General features: G+C 36.2%; 1 protein-coding gene across 2 annotated transcripts in view; it reads left to right on the forward strand.

The window, feature by feature from the left end:
• KHDRBS3 (KH RNA binding domain containing, signal transduction associated 3) overlaps positions 1-9,031 on the forward strand; it is a 90,800-nt gene extending 81,769 nt beyond the window's left edge. Inside the window, exons 8-11 of one of the 2 annotated variants that reach the window (XM_059488600.1) lie at positions 1,402-1,460; positions 4,778-5,886; positions 6,306-6,362; positions 8,299-9,031. In XM_059488600.1, the coding sequence (XP_059344583.1) occupies positions 1,402-1,460; positions 4,778-4,869 (151 nt within the window). In that variant the 3' untranslated portion in view covers positions 4,870-5,886; positions 6,306-6,362; positions 8,299-9,031. The remainder of the gene's footprint in view (positions 1-1,401; positions 1,461-4,777; positions 5,887-6,305; positions 6,363-8,298) is intronic. The other variant, XM_059488610.1, reaches the window with a different exon arrangement.
• Positions 9,032-18,242: the final 9,211 nt, after the last annotated feature.

An 18,242-nucleotide genomic window follows, 5' to 3' on the forward strand; every position in this document is an offset into this window, starting at 1 on the left:
CACCTGAGAAACCATAGAGAAAAGGGTTTGTAGGGATAATTCTTTGTGGATCTTCAAAGTTCAGTAGTTCAGTTGGTTAAGTGTTTGTTTAGGAAGCATTATACCAGCAATAAAAAATACTCATCCAGGCTTTTTAGATATTCATATGCACACACCAAAACTGTATTTTTTTCCTGGCCTGGTTATTTTGAGGGTTTTAAAATATTTAGTTTAAGGGGGAAAAAAAAGAAACCAAAATTATACACAAACAAACTCAAGCACAACAGTCTTTTGTCAGTTCAGAAGTAATTGTGATGTGTTGTTTGTTTTATATAAATGCTTTACCTGCTAATTCATGTGAAGGCTATAAATTGTTTATTTTCACTCTGGTGTTTATTTTGTTAGCAATCAATCTAATGTTAGGAACATTTTGTCAATATTAGTAATTACTTGCTAGTGATCATATATTAGTGATTTCCTTCTCACTCAGGAGGTGATTCTATGAAAAGGTCTTTCCTTACAGAATAAATCCATTAGGAGAAATAAAAAGTTTAAGAGTCTACTGATCTGGTAGCATCATCTCGTAGAGTATTTTCCAAATATTGTCAGCCCTGAGTCTGGCTGTGGTTAGAAAGAAAAGCAAAAGAGCTATTTAGGCACTTGTTTTTCATATCCTACAAACTGTGTTAAAGACTACACGTGGGTAGACTTGGATGAAATACAAGAGCATAATGGAGTGATGTGCAATAAGGGCTGTTCTTTAGTTTCCATTCAGGGGTCTTAATACAAGTATAAAAACCATTATGAAAGGGAGGACTGTGTTAGGCCATGATTATGGTATTCATCCACACTTTTGAATCCTAACAACCACAGATTTCATCTTTTAACATAGTTCCTATTGTCATTTCTTCCTGTTAAAATGATAGCCTTTATATATGTCTTCTGCTGTCTTGTTTTGAAGACACTGGAACTTGTACACACACAGCTGTATAACCTTCCAATCACCAAATATTTGCCTTTTATTGCATTCTTATCAGATGTATATCTTTGAAGATATAAAAGCAAAATACTAGTAAGTGATGACAAAGAATGTATAGATGAATGAGGTGGTTCAGTACCTACATCTCCATTTCTTTTTCATTAACACTTGTAAGATCTTTAACTTTCCCAACTATAATTTTAAAAGGAAAATTTCCACAATGTGGATGAGTAGCCAAGTGATGAAAAAAAAATCTTGAATTAAATTAAATACAGTTTCTAATCCATAAACAGGCAGGACCTCAGTTGTCACTGCCACACGGACACTTACCTTTCTTAGGGCATGTGCTATGTCCTTCAAGCTCTCTTTTCAGAGGTAGAATGTGTAATTATTTCTTCTTATGTTTTCTTCCCTGCTCTCTCCATGTCCCTCCTGCCCTGCAGTGGAGCAGATTACTACGACTATGGCCACGGACTGAGTGAAGACACCTATGACTCCTATGGTGAGTGGCTTTACAGCTCAATTACTGCAGCAACAGACTCTTGGAAGAAAAAAATCATAATGAAAGGATAATTTCTGTGAGGCAATGCTTAGTCCTGCAGCAGGCAATGGCTGCTCAGGGATTCCGGAGGTGTCACAGAGCTCTGCGTGTGCTTATTGAGAAAAATGCCCTCTGTGGTCTGTTAGCTAAAGCAGTCATGGGAAACTAAAACTGAAGATGTAGAGAAAATAAAACTTAAATCATGATGCATGCTGCCTTTTCATGTCTCATTCAGTAAGATTTAAGGAAAAAAATGGGGGTGGAGGACCTTTTTCCAGGAGCTTTTGGCTGCCAAAAGCAAATGCTTGTGGTGTGGTCTCAGTGCACAGCTTGCATTGAGACTTGGTACAAGGTAGGAATCTGCTGAAGCTCCCAGCTGAATTAGGGCCTAATTGAGTGTGGTTTAGCCTTGTATGGTCCTTTTGTTTTAATTCATTTTCATGCATCAGTCCTGGGAAATCAAGCAGGGAGTCATTATGTAAAGGTTAGGGAAGTATTTTAGGTAGCTAATAGACAGGAGGGCAGGGGTTACTCTGTATAGAGACAAAACAGTGCCTAATGAAGCAAAAAAACATATGCCAGTTGTAAAGAATTTTTCTTTTTTTTTCTTTTTTTTTTTAAATATACGAGTGTGATAGTGACAGGTTTAATTAAAGAAATATGTTACAGGTTAGAAGCATAAAGCATTTTAAAAGGCACCTTTGATTAAGAGATAAATGTTAAGTCTCTGACTAGAGATCAGAGAAATACAATTTAGGTCTCTCAATCTCAAACATTTGAGGGTTGTTAATAACCTGTGTAAAAGATGTGATTCTGAGTAATGAATGCTTCAATGATTTTGGGGCTCCACTTGAAATTTTCCAAGGTCTATTTCTTTAATTCCATGTGGAAATGCTTCCTGCTTGAAACTAAAATGACCTTAACTAATTTGTGATAAATGCACCTAATGCAGTAGTTTGCCCAATATACCAGCTTAAACTAATTCTTTTGCTAAAGGAGAAAGTTCATCAAAAGAAGAGGTCACTTGAAATTCCTCTGTTCCCCAGCACTATCATCAACACCCAGTTGGTGTTGATAGATATATAGCTTAAATCTTAATTTCAACATTAAAATAAACTGTTTGCCATTATAAACCTGATATTTCTAAGACTATTTCAGTAATGCAAAATTGATGGGGGAACAATGTGTGAAACTGCTTAATGTAGATAGACTGATGTGGAGAGATATTGATTGCAATATTTAAGGCTGAAAATATGGATTTTACATTTCTTTTGCATTTAAAATTGGTTTTCTATTTATCAAAGTACAGCCACTCAGAATATTAAGTGATGTATTTATTCAAGTTGAAAGAAAAACTATAAATACCTTTAAGAATGATTATAGGTTGCAGCCACTGTAGTTTTTGCACATATAAATAGTTACACACTTTATTTCTTAAGTATATCCCTTAAAAGCAGAGTTAGATATTAATAACCACCTTCACTACATGTAAAGAACATTGGATGTCTCAAAATAAGTAACACTGCCTAGTGAGCAGGTAGTTGTCTAGTGCTGGCTGGGAGGAAATTAAGATTCCCAGGTGGAATCTCAGCTTTTCCTTTGAGAAAATGAGGTGACAATCCAGAGGATGTAGGAAGAATATCAGTATTTTTGGGATTTGGAGCCCTGAACAGCACCAAAATGAAAACTGAGAAACAGTAAGATAACTCTTTACCCTGCTGATTTGATCAACGGCTTGAGAAAGAGCAAGTATTCCCCTTAAACTGTAACCAAGACTTGTAATTTAATCAGTTCTTGCAGCACTGTTTAAAAGCTGGGATATTTTTAATTCCTACCTCTCAGACAGCTGCCAGTACCACTATGCTCGGGGTCTTTTTCTTTTTTAATGTAAATCTTGCTTTCTGTGTGATGAAGAAGCACAAGAGGTTGTTACCAGATGCCCCTGGAAATCGCCTGAGGTGCAAGTTTAATTCTTTCAGCCTTACACCAAATTTGAACGTGTCCTTTTTACCTCCTAGGCAAATGTCCTGACCACCTGGGTATGATTTATAGCCTGGTCTCTGCAGGCAGCCACCTACCACCTACATTATTAAATAGCAGTTAGGATGAGGCTTCTGCGAAGGGATTGTGAAACTGAACCCTTGACATATGGGATCTTGTCATCTAATTTCAGATATCTCATGTCAGAGCAAGTGACCTCAGCCTTCAGATTGCAGGGGTTGATTTCTTTTTTTTTGCCTTTTTTTTTTTTTTTTAAGACCAAGTGATGTCTCTGTTTATTCTGCCATGCATTTGGATTCTGCCTTTAGTTTCTGGATTGCATTGGGTTCACTGGAACACCAGTCTGTTTAGGGCAGGGCAGTTCAGCAAAAATAAATGGGGAAACACATACACTGCTTTAATGTATGTTTTCTTTGGGGGATTTTCTTTAGTGCTGCTTTTTCATTTTTGTTCTTGCAGATGTGACATAGTACTCTGATTTGTTTACATCATTAAAGTGTAGCTAAGTACTGTTTCCTTATACTCTAATTCTATGTTTTCCCTTTTGCAACTGCCTGGCATAGTAGATCTGACTCTCATTTAAGATAATATTTTTTGCTACTTTTTAAAAATATTTATTACCATTAAAAGGTGGTAGGATTATGAATCATTAAATACAGCACAAGTTTTATTTTACAAACTTATTTTATAGCCAAAATTCAAGCAACCAGTGTTACTTGTCCTTTTATTTTTTTTTTTTTTTAATCTGCCTTCCTATTTCTTGCATTTCAGAGGATGTCTATGTTTGCCTCTAGAGAAATGGAATATTGGCCCTGGCATGTTGAAAGCCACAGGTGTTTGTAGTGATACTTGGGGCTTGGTTTGCATGTTTGAATTGGGCCTAAATTGGCACTGATGCAGAGAAACTTATTTCTGAGGGCAGCTTATTTCCTTATACATAATTCATACCTTGCATTCATTTCATCCCATTGCAATTATTGGTGTGTCTGCTACAGGAGCTGACGTTTCTGTGCATTTGCAACAAGCAGGTCCAGCTGAATTTCCACAGCTGTAGATATTTTGGCCATTATCCTCTCATGTTCCCTGCTCCTGTGTGCTGAGGAATCACTGTGGGATAGCTCAGATAGATGTGCTGTACCCAGATTTCTTGTTTCAAGTGTTAGACTTGTACACCTTGATTCCACAGAATGTGGCTGTTTGATTCTCAGATAAGAAAAATTACACTCAGCATCTGAGAATGTTGGAAGGGCTCTGACCATATTTTCTTTTCCTTGTAGGGCAAGAAGAATGGACCAACTCACGACACAAGACACCTTCTGCAAGGACAACAAAAGGAGTCTACAGAGACCAGCCATATGCCAGATACTGATTGTACTGTCTGATGTTGTGAAATATCCAATCTCCACCAGTCCTGTATACTGTTCAAAGTAATTTTTTCTATGAACAATCCCTTTTTATTAACTCAAAGTGCATAAAATTCTGAATGGATGGACTGAACTTTAAACATTTTGTTGAAAGAACAACCTGGACAGAAAGATATGTAAAACAAGGAACTTTGTTATTTCCAAACTGTGTTTGAAAAAATAGGTGATCAAAAAATAACCTTTGATTAACTAGTGTTAAACAAAAAATAGGTTTACTAAATACGTTAGTCCATTCTTTTTAACATAAGTGTAACCTTTTATTTTAAAGGTTTTCAACAATTTAGTTTTTAGCTTTTATTTTCAGCCATTTGCTAGATTTTCTCTTTGCAAACATGCGTAAAAAGGGAAGCAAACTACAAATGCGAATAATGTGGTATTTTGTAACTCAAGTCTTGAAATGTTCTGTAGTGTTAAGCAAAGTTTTACCCTTGCTTGATACTAAATAAACTTTTGAAAGAAAATCAGTGTGTGTGAGATTAATTTTATGCTTTATCTTATAATAAAACTTCATAAATAGTAGTAAACAGGGAGAAGTGTTTAACAGTGATCAGCATAAAAGGCTCATATTAAACATTGTGCAACTTCTTTTAAAACCAAATGGTTTAAACCTAAATGTATCTCTCTATATACTCACAGTAGATATAAATGCTGTTTAAAATATCCAAATGGTATGGATCTGCTTGAGTGCCACATTAAATCAAAATACTTTTGTTTAAAAATGGTTTAAAATAGCTAATGAATTTTCTGGAAAAAGATGTGACTAGTTTTCACCTTGTTGAGCATTTTTTCACTAGTGCAACTTTGGAATTTTTATGAGAATTTTGGTACCTTAATGACCACCTCGCTCCGTGCTGGAAGCAATAAACACAAAGCTTTTAAAGACTTTCTGACTTGACTAATTGAGGTCGCTTTCGTCAGAGGCAGAGGATGTGTAACCCTTAAAACGGTCTTCATTTGCAAAGGTAAATAAATCAAATAAGATTTTAATCTCACTTAAGTTATCTTAATATAACCAATAAAAACAGGGAGGCTACAACTTAGAAAGTTTCATTTTAGAATGTAGGAAAGACTTGTGAGGACACCTAAATTCTCCTTTTAAAACGTTTAGTTTGTGTTAGTCATCTAAAAAGCCTTAGCTTAGCTAGTTAAATTTGGACAAACTATTCCCTATTAAACAACTGTAAAACCTCATAACCAATAGTTTGTAATATATTCTTTTTCCATAAATTCTAGTAACTTAAACATTGCAAATGTTATCTAAAGCCTTTTTTTAAGCATTGTTTCTATTAATTACAGTTTGATTTACATTGTTTTCTTTAGTTTTTATTTTAAATTCTTTGAAATTTAGTAAAAACATCTTTTTTTGTTTCTCTCTTGTCAGGAAACTCACTTCCTTGGACAGCCAAGAGAACAAAAACCCTAATCTTCTGATGCTTTGGTAGGTATCTTTGCTCATCTCTGAAATTATTAGATGGAAAATGGAGCTTTTCATCAGGTTCTTAATTCTGCACAAAGCTTTAAGTTATGTGTCACTGTCTGAGTTCAGTCCTGGTAGGAAAAGTAATAGTTTTAAACTTTCATTAATCAGGACCTTAAGCTGTCACAGTGTGTGGACACTCCCCTGGCAGTTTATTGAGGGGTGTGCACGGCTTTGGCAGCATCTCAGACAATTAAGTCTTTGATTGGACAGGGGAAGCTGAAGAAACCAAATGTAATTTGATGCTTGTCGTTTTCAAATAGGAATTTGAAACTCTAATCTGGTCAACAAACATGTCTAAAATCTGAAAAATACATTTTGTAAACTGATTTTCAAAGCAGGCATTTCTGCACAAATAGCAGATTGGTTTCTGGCATTAATTGAAGGAGAACAAATCCATTAAGAAACATTAGCTGAAAAATAGCTGGCTCTACTGTTTCTGGTCAATTCAGTATATAAAGTAAGAAATAATTTAGCTGCATTTATGCTCAGATGGTGTATATTTTAAATAAAACAGATTTTTTTCTACTTGGACTGGTAATTCTTCCTGCTAACCTCATGATCTCAGTGTTTTTAGTTGACAAGGCTCAGATAAACAGAGCTTTATACTGTGAAATATTGCATAAGTTGCACTGCCTCTGTGTACTGCAGTAAATTTAAGAGGCTGCTGTCACAGGCTAAAGGAACCTTTTGTACATACAAAATGGCTTTAGAACTGTTTTGAGTGTTTTAAGGGCTTAAATCAAAGGACTCTAAGAGTAGCAGAGCTTGAAGAAGATTTCTCCCCTTTGGGGCTCAGAGGGGAAAGATTTAATACCAGCTGCTAGAATTCCTATGGAAAAACTGAATATATAAATATCTTTTAAGAATATTTATAAAACTTGGCACAGTCTCTCCTTCTGGTCACATCTTAAATCACATAATATGATGAATTACATAGGAAGTGTTCATCTGCAAACATCATGTATTATTTTAAATAAACAGAATGAAACTTCAGGGGTTGAAACTAAAATACTTAGTAGCAATGGTGGCTAGTAGATAAATGAGTAAGTCAGAAGTGGATTCAGTGTTCTGTATTGTTTATCCAACTCTCTTTTATTTAATGCAATATTTTCTTATTGCCTCCAGTATGGAGGATGAATGTGTGATCTGCATGTGTGATTTCTGCCACTTCTCTGCTACTCTGCCCTGAAGTCCTAGAGAGCCTTAAATTATTTTAGCTTCCCTTCAGGGCGGAAAAAAGTGTCTCCCTGAAAATAGATGCCCTAAGTGCACCATTGAATGATTACCATGTGAATGAAGTCTTCCTTCTTCCAATGCTCTACATCTTATTTCTCTTAAGAAAATGGGTTTGGTATTGGATATTCTTCAAAACTATATTTTTGCAGTGCAAAGCTTATCTTGGCATTTCCTCAAATAACATGCACAAACATTGTTCTGCTATTGCATTTCTCTTGTGGGTATTTTTTTTTCTGTGGAGTAATCTGTTAAATTAAATCAATTTGATTTTGAGCAGAAGGGAAAATAATCTAAAAGGTCTCTACATGAAAGAAAACCAGTGTAGAAGGCAGCCTTTTTTCCATTGTGAGAAACTCAAAGGTGTGTTTTCATTCTAGTAGAGTTTTGCATTCTGACGCTGGCCTGTTACTGTATGTTACCGGTCAAAAAAGTTGTGTTAATGGTCATAATATCAATAATTTGCCTTTATTGAATCTTCTTATAAAATTTCCACTGAATTTCAATGATAGCAGTTTCTGCAATGCTTGCCTAGATCCCCATACATTTATTATATGCAGAATGGTCTGATTCCTCTAGTTGCACTCTGTCAGGCTTCAGAGAATATGTGATCTCTAGTCTCAAGATATATACAAATAAAGTGTATTTTGCTCTTTTTCAGGAACTTCTGCCATGTTAATTATGGACTGCTTAGAGCACTGTACCCATATGCTCAGACACTGACAAGACAGAGTATGAAAATCCTGCTCAGCATTTCTTGTATGAAAGCCTTAAAGTGTATAACAGCATACACTTTTTAAAAATAATTGTATATTGAAACTCTTAACTGTATAGTGATGCAACAATGTTTTATTTGGAGCTCAATAAAGAATTTCTAAGTTCCTGTTACAAAGCAATAATGCTACCTCCTTTTCTTTAGTGAATCTTTTTAGCCTTATGCAGACAGTGTGAGAGAGTGTGTGAAGTCTCATGACTAGAACTTAAATGCTTCTGGAAATAGCTTGTCTAATGTAGGAACAACATGGATAAGTTAAAATGAAGATTGGTGTTTTCTGCTGAAGCTTTTTTAATAGTTAATTGTAAACAAGTCTTCTCCAGACAAGATTCTTGGGTAGAAATAATGCTCCAACTTCCATTTCCTTCAAAAACTTGTATAAAAAAGGTGTTTAATCCCTGTAAATTATACTATGCTGCTTATTCTCTTTCACTTGGTGTTTGATGCATAGGAATCTTTTCTCTAATACACAGTCACAGGTTTTCTAGTAGTAGTCTTGGATGAGGCTTTTACACCTTGATAAATCTTGTATCCAACAGTCATGTTTCCTCAGTGCTTTCTGTTTTATATTAATTGTGATTGTGATAATTTGTAACAGAAATAAAGTACTGATAATTTATTTCCTTCTGTACTTTTTCATAAATACTGCTTGCAGAGCACGTGTGCCCCATTCATCAATTATGGTTCTATCAGATGCATTTTTCTTTACTGAATCTCAATTTATTGCTAACAAAAGTATAATTTGGGTCTGTGTTGTTACTGGCTTGAACATAAACAATACCACTTTACAGTTTCACACCAAAATGCTGCCTCTTCAACAGGTTTTCATAACTTCTAATTCCATATACTGACTACTGAAAAATAGCTTTGAAGATGTGGGGTTGTGGATAAAAATAAGATTTCCTATGAACTGTGGCACCAATCAAATTATCTTGAGTAAGGCAGTTTTTAATAGACTTAGTAAACTGACCATTAAAGTCTGTATGTTTAACCTCTGAATATTTAAGGTGATTTTGTCAGTTAATCTTGCCATCTGGAGAGGTTTTCCCCGACTTCATCTCTCACTGTGCTAAAACTGCATTTCTAAACTATTTTCTACAGCCAGGAATAGTAATTATTTAAATAAGTGAAAGCAAAATCAAGAAAAAAAACTTCTTTGAATGAGCACAATAAATGTATAATAATGATTCCTTCAGACTGACAGGCAGGAGCCTCTGGTGTGGAGCAGCACCTGACATTTTAAATGCAGGCCAAGTATAAAAACTGTATATAGATACTGTGTGGGGAATTCAGATAAGCAGAATGCAATTGCACTTTCTGTAATTTGGACACCAGGATTGCCAGCACAAGCTCATTTGAGGAGTGCTGTGAACTACTCAAGGAATGCAGTATCACCTTCCACTCTGGAGTCATGGGCTGTTTAAGGACAATACTGAAGTACTTTTGGCTGGACTTATGTGACTGTCAGGGATATCTGGAAACTGTGGCTTTCCTGGGGTCTTGTCTGATTGCTGAGTGGCCTAAGAGGAGCCACTGGGGTCTGGTCAAAGTGGGCTGCCCGTGGCCATCCAGCTGTTGGGGTTACAGCTGCTTTGCTTTGTTTCACTGAGAGTTTAAGGACTGGCTGTCCTTAACCATTCTCTGATTCTGTGGGTCCATTTCTGCCGGGTTTTATCATCATTAGGTAAAAAATACAAGTTTTTGTGATTGTGTTTTGAGTGAAATCTGGTTCTCATTTGTCACTCACTGCAGGAGCACACATGCAGCCTTGTGCTGCCTCAGATGTTTCACTGTGGGACAGTCCTGATGCTCTGTTCCCAGAGGGGACATCAATTTACTGCAAAGGTTCTGAGGAAGGATGTGAGCCTGCTACTTCAAATGAGTTGTCCAGTCTGCATCACAGCCTGTCCCACTGTGTCTCCTCTGTTGGAGATGACCCCACCTGTGAGGTACAATAAATCTATGAAAAGATCTTTGTTCCATGACTATGAATTAGAACGTAGTTTGAGGTCAGACATCTTTCCAAGTGATGTTGAAGAACATAAATTTCATGCTGGAACTTCATACTTCTGAAGGAAGTGAAAACTTAAACAAAGGAACTGAAAATCTAAAGATCAGAATGCAAAGCTCGACTTAAAATGCATATATAATGATTTGGTATAAATAAAATCAAATCTGTTCTTGAGTGATTCTGCTCCAATTTCCCCACACAGAATTTTGCAATCTTTTTAAAACTATTTTGGCTATTATAATTGGATTTCTGTAGTAAGATCACAAAAGTGTGCTAAAAGGGCAAATTTGTAGAAGAATTTCCAGGTTGCCAATGTCCAAGAACACCAGCATTGTTGGCAGCTGAAGTAAATACACACCAAGAATCCAAATATCTTTGACTTTATAACTTTATGCAAAAGACTAATTGGATGAAGGGGCTGAGAATTACTTTCACAAGCTCAGCAGTTTTGTCTGAGACAGCTGCATTTGTTTAATGGGGAGAAAAACCCCTTTGGTAATGGAAATTATTGAAGGTATTTAGTATTAAAGCAGACATTGTGAAGATAAATGTTTGTGCAGCCTCAGATACTTCATTGTGCATTGACCCTTGTCTTCAGGCTTTCCACATGACTGCAAGTCAAGAGAACATCTCTGGCAAACCTGGATTTTAAAGATGTTTAAGCTGTAGCCAGGGGCCAAAATAAAGCTGCTTTGCTGCATAGTTCTTTTTTTTAGGTCGTTTTTCCCATCAGTGGGAAGGTATTAAAAAAGTGTGAGATGTGAACACTTAAAAATAGGACATTAGGAAATAGGCTTAATGGACACTTTCACTTTTTGGTCAAAGATGTACTTGACAAATATGAAATTAAAATAATTTAGTAAAGGTTTATGGCAAAATTTATCAGGAATCTATATATCCAGTAATCAAAGAAACTCATTTTCTTTCAAGATAGCAACTGAGCCAGAAATCCTGACTAAACAAGATTCTGATCTTATTATGCAGAGAAAAATCAAATATAAATCAGTCCTTGGAATATAGTTTCTGCTTTTGCAAAGCTAAATACTAAACCCCTTCTTTATGCTTAGAACCATTTGGCATGAAATAGCATAAATAATTTTATGTTCCTACTGAAAAGTAGAATAAAATAACAGTTTTCAACCAAAGTGAAATTCCAGCACCTTTGTGAAGTTAATGGGAAGTTGTGGCTTTTTTTCTGACCTCCAGAGAGTGATTTTTTCTCCCTTAGACAAAACATAGTAAACTGTTCCAAATGCTTACTCAAGCAGTAACCTGGGAACTCAATTTTTTTGTCTTCAGTGGCAAAAGAGTTGGTGGTAACTTGTGCTCTTGCTGTTGATCTCTTTATGAAGATCAACACAAAGATCCTGATGTCCTAAACATCTCAGGAGGATGAAACACTTTTTATTCATTTGAATACCTGCCTTGTTTTTTTTGTTTCTCTGTTAAAAGTTGAAATTTCTTAGTGTGGAGATAGCTGTTGTCTTTCTTACTGAAAGAAGATATGTAGACTCCATCTCAGAATTAACTACTATTATTATGATATTAAAAAAAAAAAAAGGAAAATATATTTTCCTTGAGTTAATTCTTCTGATAGTGCAATTATCAGTTCAGAAATCCATGGATGAAGATGATCTTGCTTCAGATAGTGAGACTCCTAAACCTGCATTCATGGACTGGGCTTTTGCTAAACCATTTTGCAACATTTATGTTGCAATATAAATATTTACTATTTAGAAAATTCGATGGACCTTTCAGGATTGTTAATTACAGTTGGAAGTTAAGTGAGAAGACTGAATAGACTTCTGCCTGTCCGCATACTGGAAATCATCTGACTAATGTTGATTATCTGAATTATCCACATGTGAAAGTTGACATTAATCTTTTTAGTAGAAGTTTACAGTTTCACAGAAGGAGAGTTGGAAGGGACCCACAAGGATCATCAGGTTCAGCAGTTACAGGGACTGACCCCACAACCTTGGGGGGTTACCAGCACCAAGGTGCTCTGACCAACTCAGCCAATCTCAATTATAAGCGACGACTAAGACAGAACAAACCTGCATTCAAAATTCAAAATTAGAGCATATACCATGCACAGTTTCATTATTTTACAGCACTTGAGGCTCTAACTTCAAATGGTTTGAATAGAAAATTCCCTTAGATATTTAAAATACTCCAGTGATGATTTTCTCATACAGCTTACTAATAAGAAAAGTGTGTGTGGTTTTTTCATTATTCATTTTAAGACTATATTTTTTTTTGACATCAGAAATAGGATCACTCCAAGACTGACAGAATTAATAAGTCAAGAAAGCAGAGCTGATCCTCAAGCAATTTTCCTGAACAAGCTACAGGATGAATGCATAAGGGATAGTGGCAAAGTTTTGTGGAGTGTTTGATGGTGGTGACCATGAAATGCATTTACCTTATTACACTCATTACAGGCTTGAGGAAATGAAAATGTAAAAAATAATACAAACACATTACACAAAAGGAAACTGAGAAGTTGTTAAAAAGAAGCCTAAATACTAAAAGACAACTTGGATTTCAAAATCTGGAATTGAAGAGGAAAATCACCACGTTCCAGAACATATCTTCCCTAAGTTAGCTTGGGAAGCCATGCAATAGCTGCTAATATGTTTTTTCCTTCTTCTTTTTTTTTTTTTTTTTTCCTGTTTAGGTTATTCCATCCATTTTTCCCTGAAGCTCACTCTCAGTTTAAAGGTATTTGATGTAAGGAAGTTGAAGTGATATATCATAGTCCAATGGAGCAAGATAAACACAGGTCACAGTTATGGCCTGGGATAACTAACTTCTTTTTAATTTTTCTGCCTATATGTAACTGGTCTGGCATTGAAATTTCACACCTAGAAGGAACAGCCGCACAAATTTTTAGTGATACACTTCTAAGATATAAGCATATAACTTTTGTAAATGCCACAATCAATATTCCTTTGAAAGGTCACTTTGTGTACTGAATAATATTTATAGGCATGTGTACATAATGTAACGCTTTTGGTAAGGGCCCTTCAGAAGAATAATTCAAAGGACGGAAGGTGATATCTTACTGTGAGAGACTTAAAAAGCTTGATTATGGTTTATAATTGCTCGCACAGGGAGAAAATAACAAGTACTAAATTAATCTAGTAGTGAAAAAAATAAGAACTAATGCTGAGTAAAAACCCTGCAGTCTTAAATAAGAAATTAGGCTCAAATGAGAGTGATTAACCACAGCAGCAAGCTACATGAAAGGAATGGGCTTCTCTTTGTTTTCCTGCGTAGCAGCGAGATTGGATGATCTCATAACTGTGTCTGAGCCTGAGTCATGGATCAATGATTATTGTATAATAATTCTCACTGTTATTTTCTTTAACTGATTTTCAGAGTAATATGTGAGAGTTAAGATTATCAAAATTCCTTTTACTCACAGGGATGCATTCTCCATTTCTGTCTATGTGATCTGTGTACTGCACATCCTACTGTCTTTGCAAACTGAAGGGGAGATCACTTGGTATTTCCTGATGTGACACACCAACACAGCTCTTGTTCCTCGTGCAGGCTGCACCTAGAAGTTCTGGGTATTGCTGTGGTAACCTCACAACCTCACACTTTTTAAATTACACTATCTACCTTTTGAATTAACAGAAGGCTCTTAATTTTGTTAAAGAAATAGGCTGGATTTTTTTATTTCTGACTTATGTATGTACAAATTAGATGACAAACTCTTGACTGTTTGCCCAGGCTCCCCTTATCATTGACCAAGAGAAACAATCTCAAAGGATAAATCAGCTTTTTGAGAGAAAAATGGATTGAGCTTAGGGGGCTGACTCACCCTCTGAAAGCACTTTGCTCTTCCCCCTTGACTCATGTGTGTGATTAAACTTATCTGGATGTTTAAACCTTAGATGTCTGAAGTAAAGAATGATGAATCTCACTCATATTTCTGTTCCAAAACCACCTTTGCTGCTACCTTTAAAACAACAGCAAGGAGGAAAGAAAGGCAGACTCTTTTTTGATGGCTTCTGCTCCAAATATTTCTCTATCAACCTTCTTAGTTTATGCATTGATCAGGAGGTTTTCATGCTCAGTATTTGTTTCCAAATAAACAAATTCTGTTAAGCACAGCCACATGCTTTTGGTTGTAAGCATCTAAAATTTCAGGATTAGGTAGAATATTGCCTGAGAGGACTTGTACAAGACGGAATTTCTCTTCCAATTCAGGATATTCTCTGAATTTCTGAATCTGTATTCTTGGGGCTAACCTGTGCAGGGACAGGAGTTGGACTTCAGTGATCCTTGTGATTCTCTTCCAGCTGTGGATATTCAGTGATTCTATGAATTTATGGTTATGCTGTAGATGTTAGTCACTGTTTAAGAGAAAGCTTTAAAATCTGAAGGAAAGCCTCGAGACCAGAAAAAGCAGGTGAATTTCTGTGCATAAATACTTAGAACAATGTGAAGTAAAAGTTTTCCTCTTTCAGTCTAGTGTTAGAAATATTAGTATCCAGTCCACACTAATAACCATTAGATGTTACACAGAAGGAAAATAAAAACCTCCAGTGTACTTATTGAGTTATCCAAAGTAGTTTAAATAACATTATCCATCCTTTGGAATATGTGCAGGGTATCTTTTAACTAGGAAACAGAAAATATGCAGCACTTCTGCTAATGAAAATCTAAAACTTTATGCCTCTGTGGCTCATAACACTTAAGGAATTCACTAACTTTCAAACACTGTTCTGTTAAGGGAGTGGTGATGCAGGTAGATAATTTTTGCACTATACAGAAAAAGAGCTGAAGCAAGCCTGAAGTTTAGCATTGGTGAAATATTCCTTGGAAGTTTAAATTTTCCTAGAAAAACATGGGTCTGTAGAAGAAAAAGGATAGGGAACAGAGTTATTGTTTAATTTAAAAATAATTTTTTTCAAATTTTTTTTCAAAAAATGTGTCTTTTGAAAGGATGTCTTTCTTTCAGGTCAGTGTTTTAGTCAGCATTTACCCAACACCCAAATGTAGGTACTTGAGAGGAGTCCAAACTGACACAGGTCCTTCCTTCTTCTGCTTCTGTAAAAAAAAAATGCATGAGAAGGAGGTTAAAAATACTCTGCATGCTTTCCTGCTGTTACTTTTTCTTCTCAAATCCATCAAGGTAAATAAAGATGTTTGCAAATCTTTACTCCTCCCTCACCCAGCAGGCCTTAGGACCATTACAGCTTTTCTTCAATAGTTTGGAAGCATCTGCACAGCATTGGTGTCTATTGAGGTTTATGTGTTTCAGATAATGTGACCCTAAGGCTGGCCTGTAGCTGTTCTAGGCTCCTTTATAGACAGTTGTGGTATAAAGCCTTTGAAGAGAGGGGGCAGCAGTGCCAGGTGGGATTTGGTTACGCTGGGAAACATCAGGAACTCTGCTCCTAGGCCAAGAGCCTCATTTGGTGCCTCAGGTTATCTCACACCTCCTTGCTGACTCAGGGAAATGGCTTTTGAAATAATTGCAGTTGTTAACAGAATTTTAAAAAAAATTAATAATTAATAAACACACTAAATATTAAGTTGGTGCTCCCTGCTCTGTCTTCTGTACTGTGCAAACTCAGACTTTAGGTGAGCTGATTAAAAATAAGTTTACAGTGATCAGCATATGTCATCAGGAATGTGTTTATTTCCTTGTGCTACTTCCCCACCAGTCCTGTTATTGTCCTTCACTGCTGAAACCTTCTTCTGCTCATTCCAGTGAAGGACTGTGCAAGTGGAAATGCTGTTAATCAGATGGTGCTTGAGGAACAGTGCTACAGATTAATTATCCCTGCAGATCTTTTGTTCTACTACAAGTACATCTAGAGAACAAGGCAGAATTTTCATAATATATGCAGGCAACTATTTTTCAGGGAGCTCAGTATTAAAGCATCAGAATATCTAGCAGACTGCAATATATTATTTATTTTCTTCTCAGCACCTAGTGAGTATTTCAGGTCTAGTGAGCAGAACACAACTCTGCATTAGTACATTTATCTGTGAATGTCTTTTTCCTACTAGCTCCATGTAAGACACATTAAAATTTAAAAAGCCCAAAATTAAAAATTAGGATATGCCTCATGATGTATCAGTATATTTCAAAAGAAAAATCAGAATTTTAATTCCCTGGCCGCACTATATTTAGTTAGAATGGAGACAGGCTGGAAAGATTTACAGCTTTGATTTAGACAGCTCATGATCAGAACACGAGTTGCTGACCTTTAGGCAAATTTCAAAATTTTTAATAAGGTACATATTTGCAAATCAGGGCTGAAAGGAATAGAAATATTGAAAAAAAAAAAAGGAAAGAAAAGTAGAATAAACACTCTGGAAAAAAGATATGATCAAATCAAATGCAATTGGAGAAAAAAAAAAGCAAATGGAGTGACTACAACCAAATGGACTGAGACAAAATGAAAAGCAGTGAAAAGGACAAAAACTTGCCAAAATTATTCCCACTGAATTCCCAAAATCAGGCAACAACAAAGTTAAACAAAAAGACAGGAGTAGTAATTGAAGAAATTAAATGCTCCAAAAGGATGAGAGATAATTCGTAAAAAAATCTCAGAAACAAGAAAGTGAATGAAATGATATGAAATTCACAGAAACGGCCCAAACCTTGCCCAGTTGATCTTCATTGAAATCACAAGATTTCATTTAATTTCTTGCTCATTAAACTACTCTTTTAGTCTTCTTCTTAAATGGTCAGGGAAGAAAATACAATGAAAGTCTCATTTGTGTGTGGAGATGTGGGTAGGGAGTGGTCACTCAGCAATCACCATCACAGTGTTAATTGAGGTTGATAAGCACTGCTTACCACAGAAATTTCCAGATTGATGGTTTGAATGCCTCATTTGTTTGGGTTGCTGGACCCTGTGTCCATCTGCAGTGAATGGGAAGAGCAGAACTGACTCACAAATTGCTGGAAATGGTTGAGGGTTTTTTGGGTACAGATCAGGTCCCCAGTGGGACTTGACAGCATCGGCTCAGCTGTGTCTCCATCCTTCACTTAAACCTTAAGTGCATATTAGGAAAATTTCTTCCCTGGTGGTCAAGCATGGAACAGTCTGTGCAGGGAAGTGATGGAATCCCTGTCCTTGGAGGTGCTCAGAAAATGTGTCACCGTGGGGACATGGTTTGGTTCTGGACCTGGCAGTGCCGGGTGAATGTTTGGCCTCAATTTTCCAACCTTCACGTTTCAATGATTCTTGCTCCCCTGCCCAGGCCTGTAGGTGAGTTTCAGTGTGCCACAATCCTCCCACCCAGGCTGCTCAGGCAAAGGTTATTTGTGCCAAACTCTGATGATCTATCAGAGCACCTCCTCTCCTCCTGATTAGAGCACTGATTTGAGAGCCCCACAAGAACTGCCTCAGTGCTCTTTCTCTGGGTGCCTTTTACATTTACAAATGCTTTAATTAGGTGTAGCAAAATTCTTTTATGGGTAAATCCATCTCCACCTCCTAAGCCTCTGGTGAAGCTTGTTATTTGTCTCTTAGATATCCAGCAAAAGTGTAATTTTCATCTGCACTTCCCCCTTTAATAAGTGAGTAAAGCACATTGATGCACATCTAATATTCATCCAGAGCCAGGTATTTATTATCTCATTTCAGTTTCCTGTTGACTCAGTAGGTGGTAGAGCTTTTGACTCATATTTGGATTGCTGCCTTTCCATTTTTTCAGGGTGTTTTTTTCTGTATTTTTTCTTCCTTTTTTTTTTACTTGTTTTCCCCCACCCCTTTTGAAACCAGCCAAAGTTATTTACACCAGCAAACTCTGTCTGTAACCAAGAGATTGCTTGTGAGTGAAT

The sequence above is a fragment of the Ammospiza nelsoni genome, chromosome 1, assembly GCF_027579445.1.
Source record: "Ammospiza nelsoni isolate bAmmNel1 chromosome 1, bAmmNel1.pri, whole genome shotgun sequence".
Lineage (NCBI taxonomy): Eukaryota > Metazoa > Chordata > Aves > Passeriformes > Passerellidae > Ammospiza > Ammospiza nelsoni.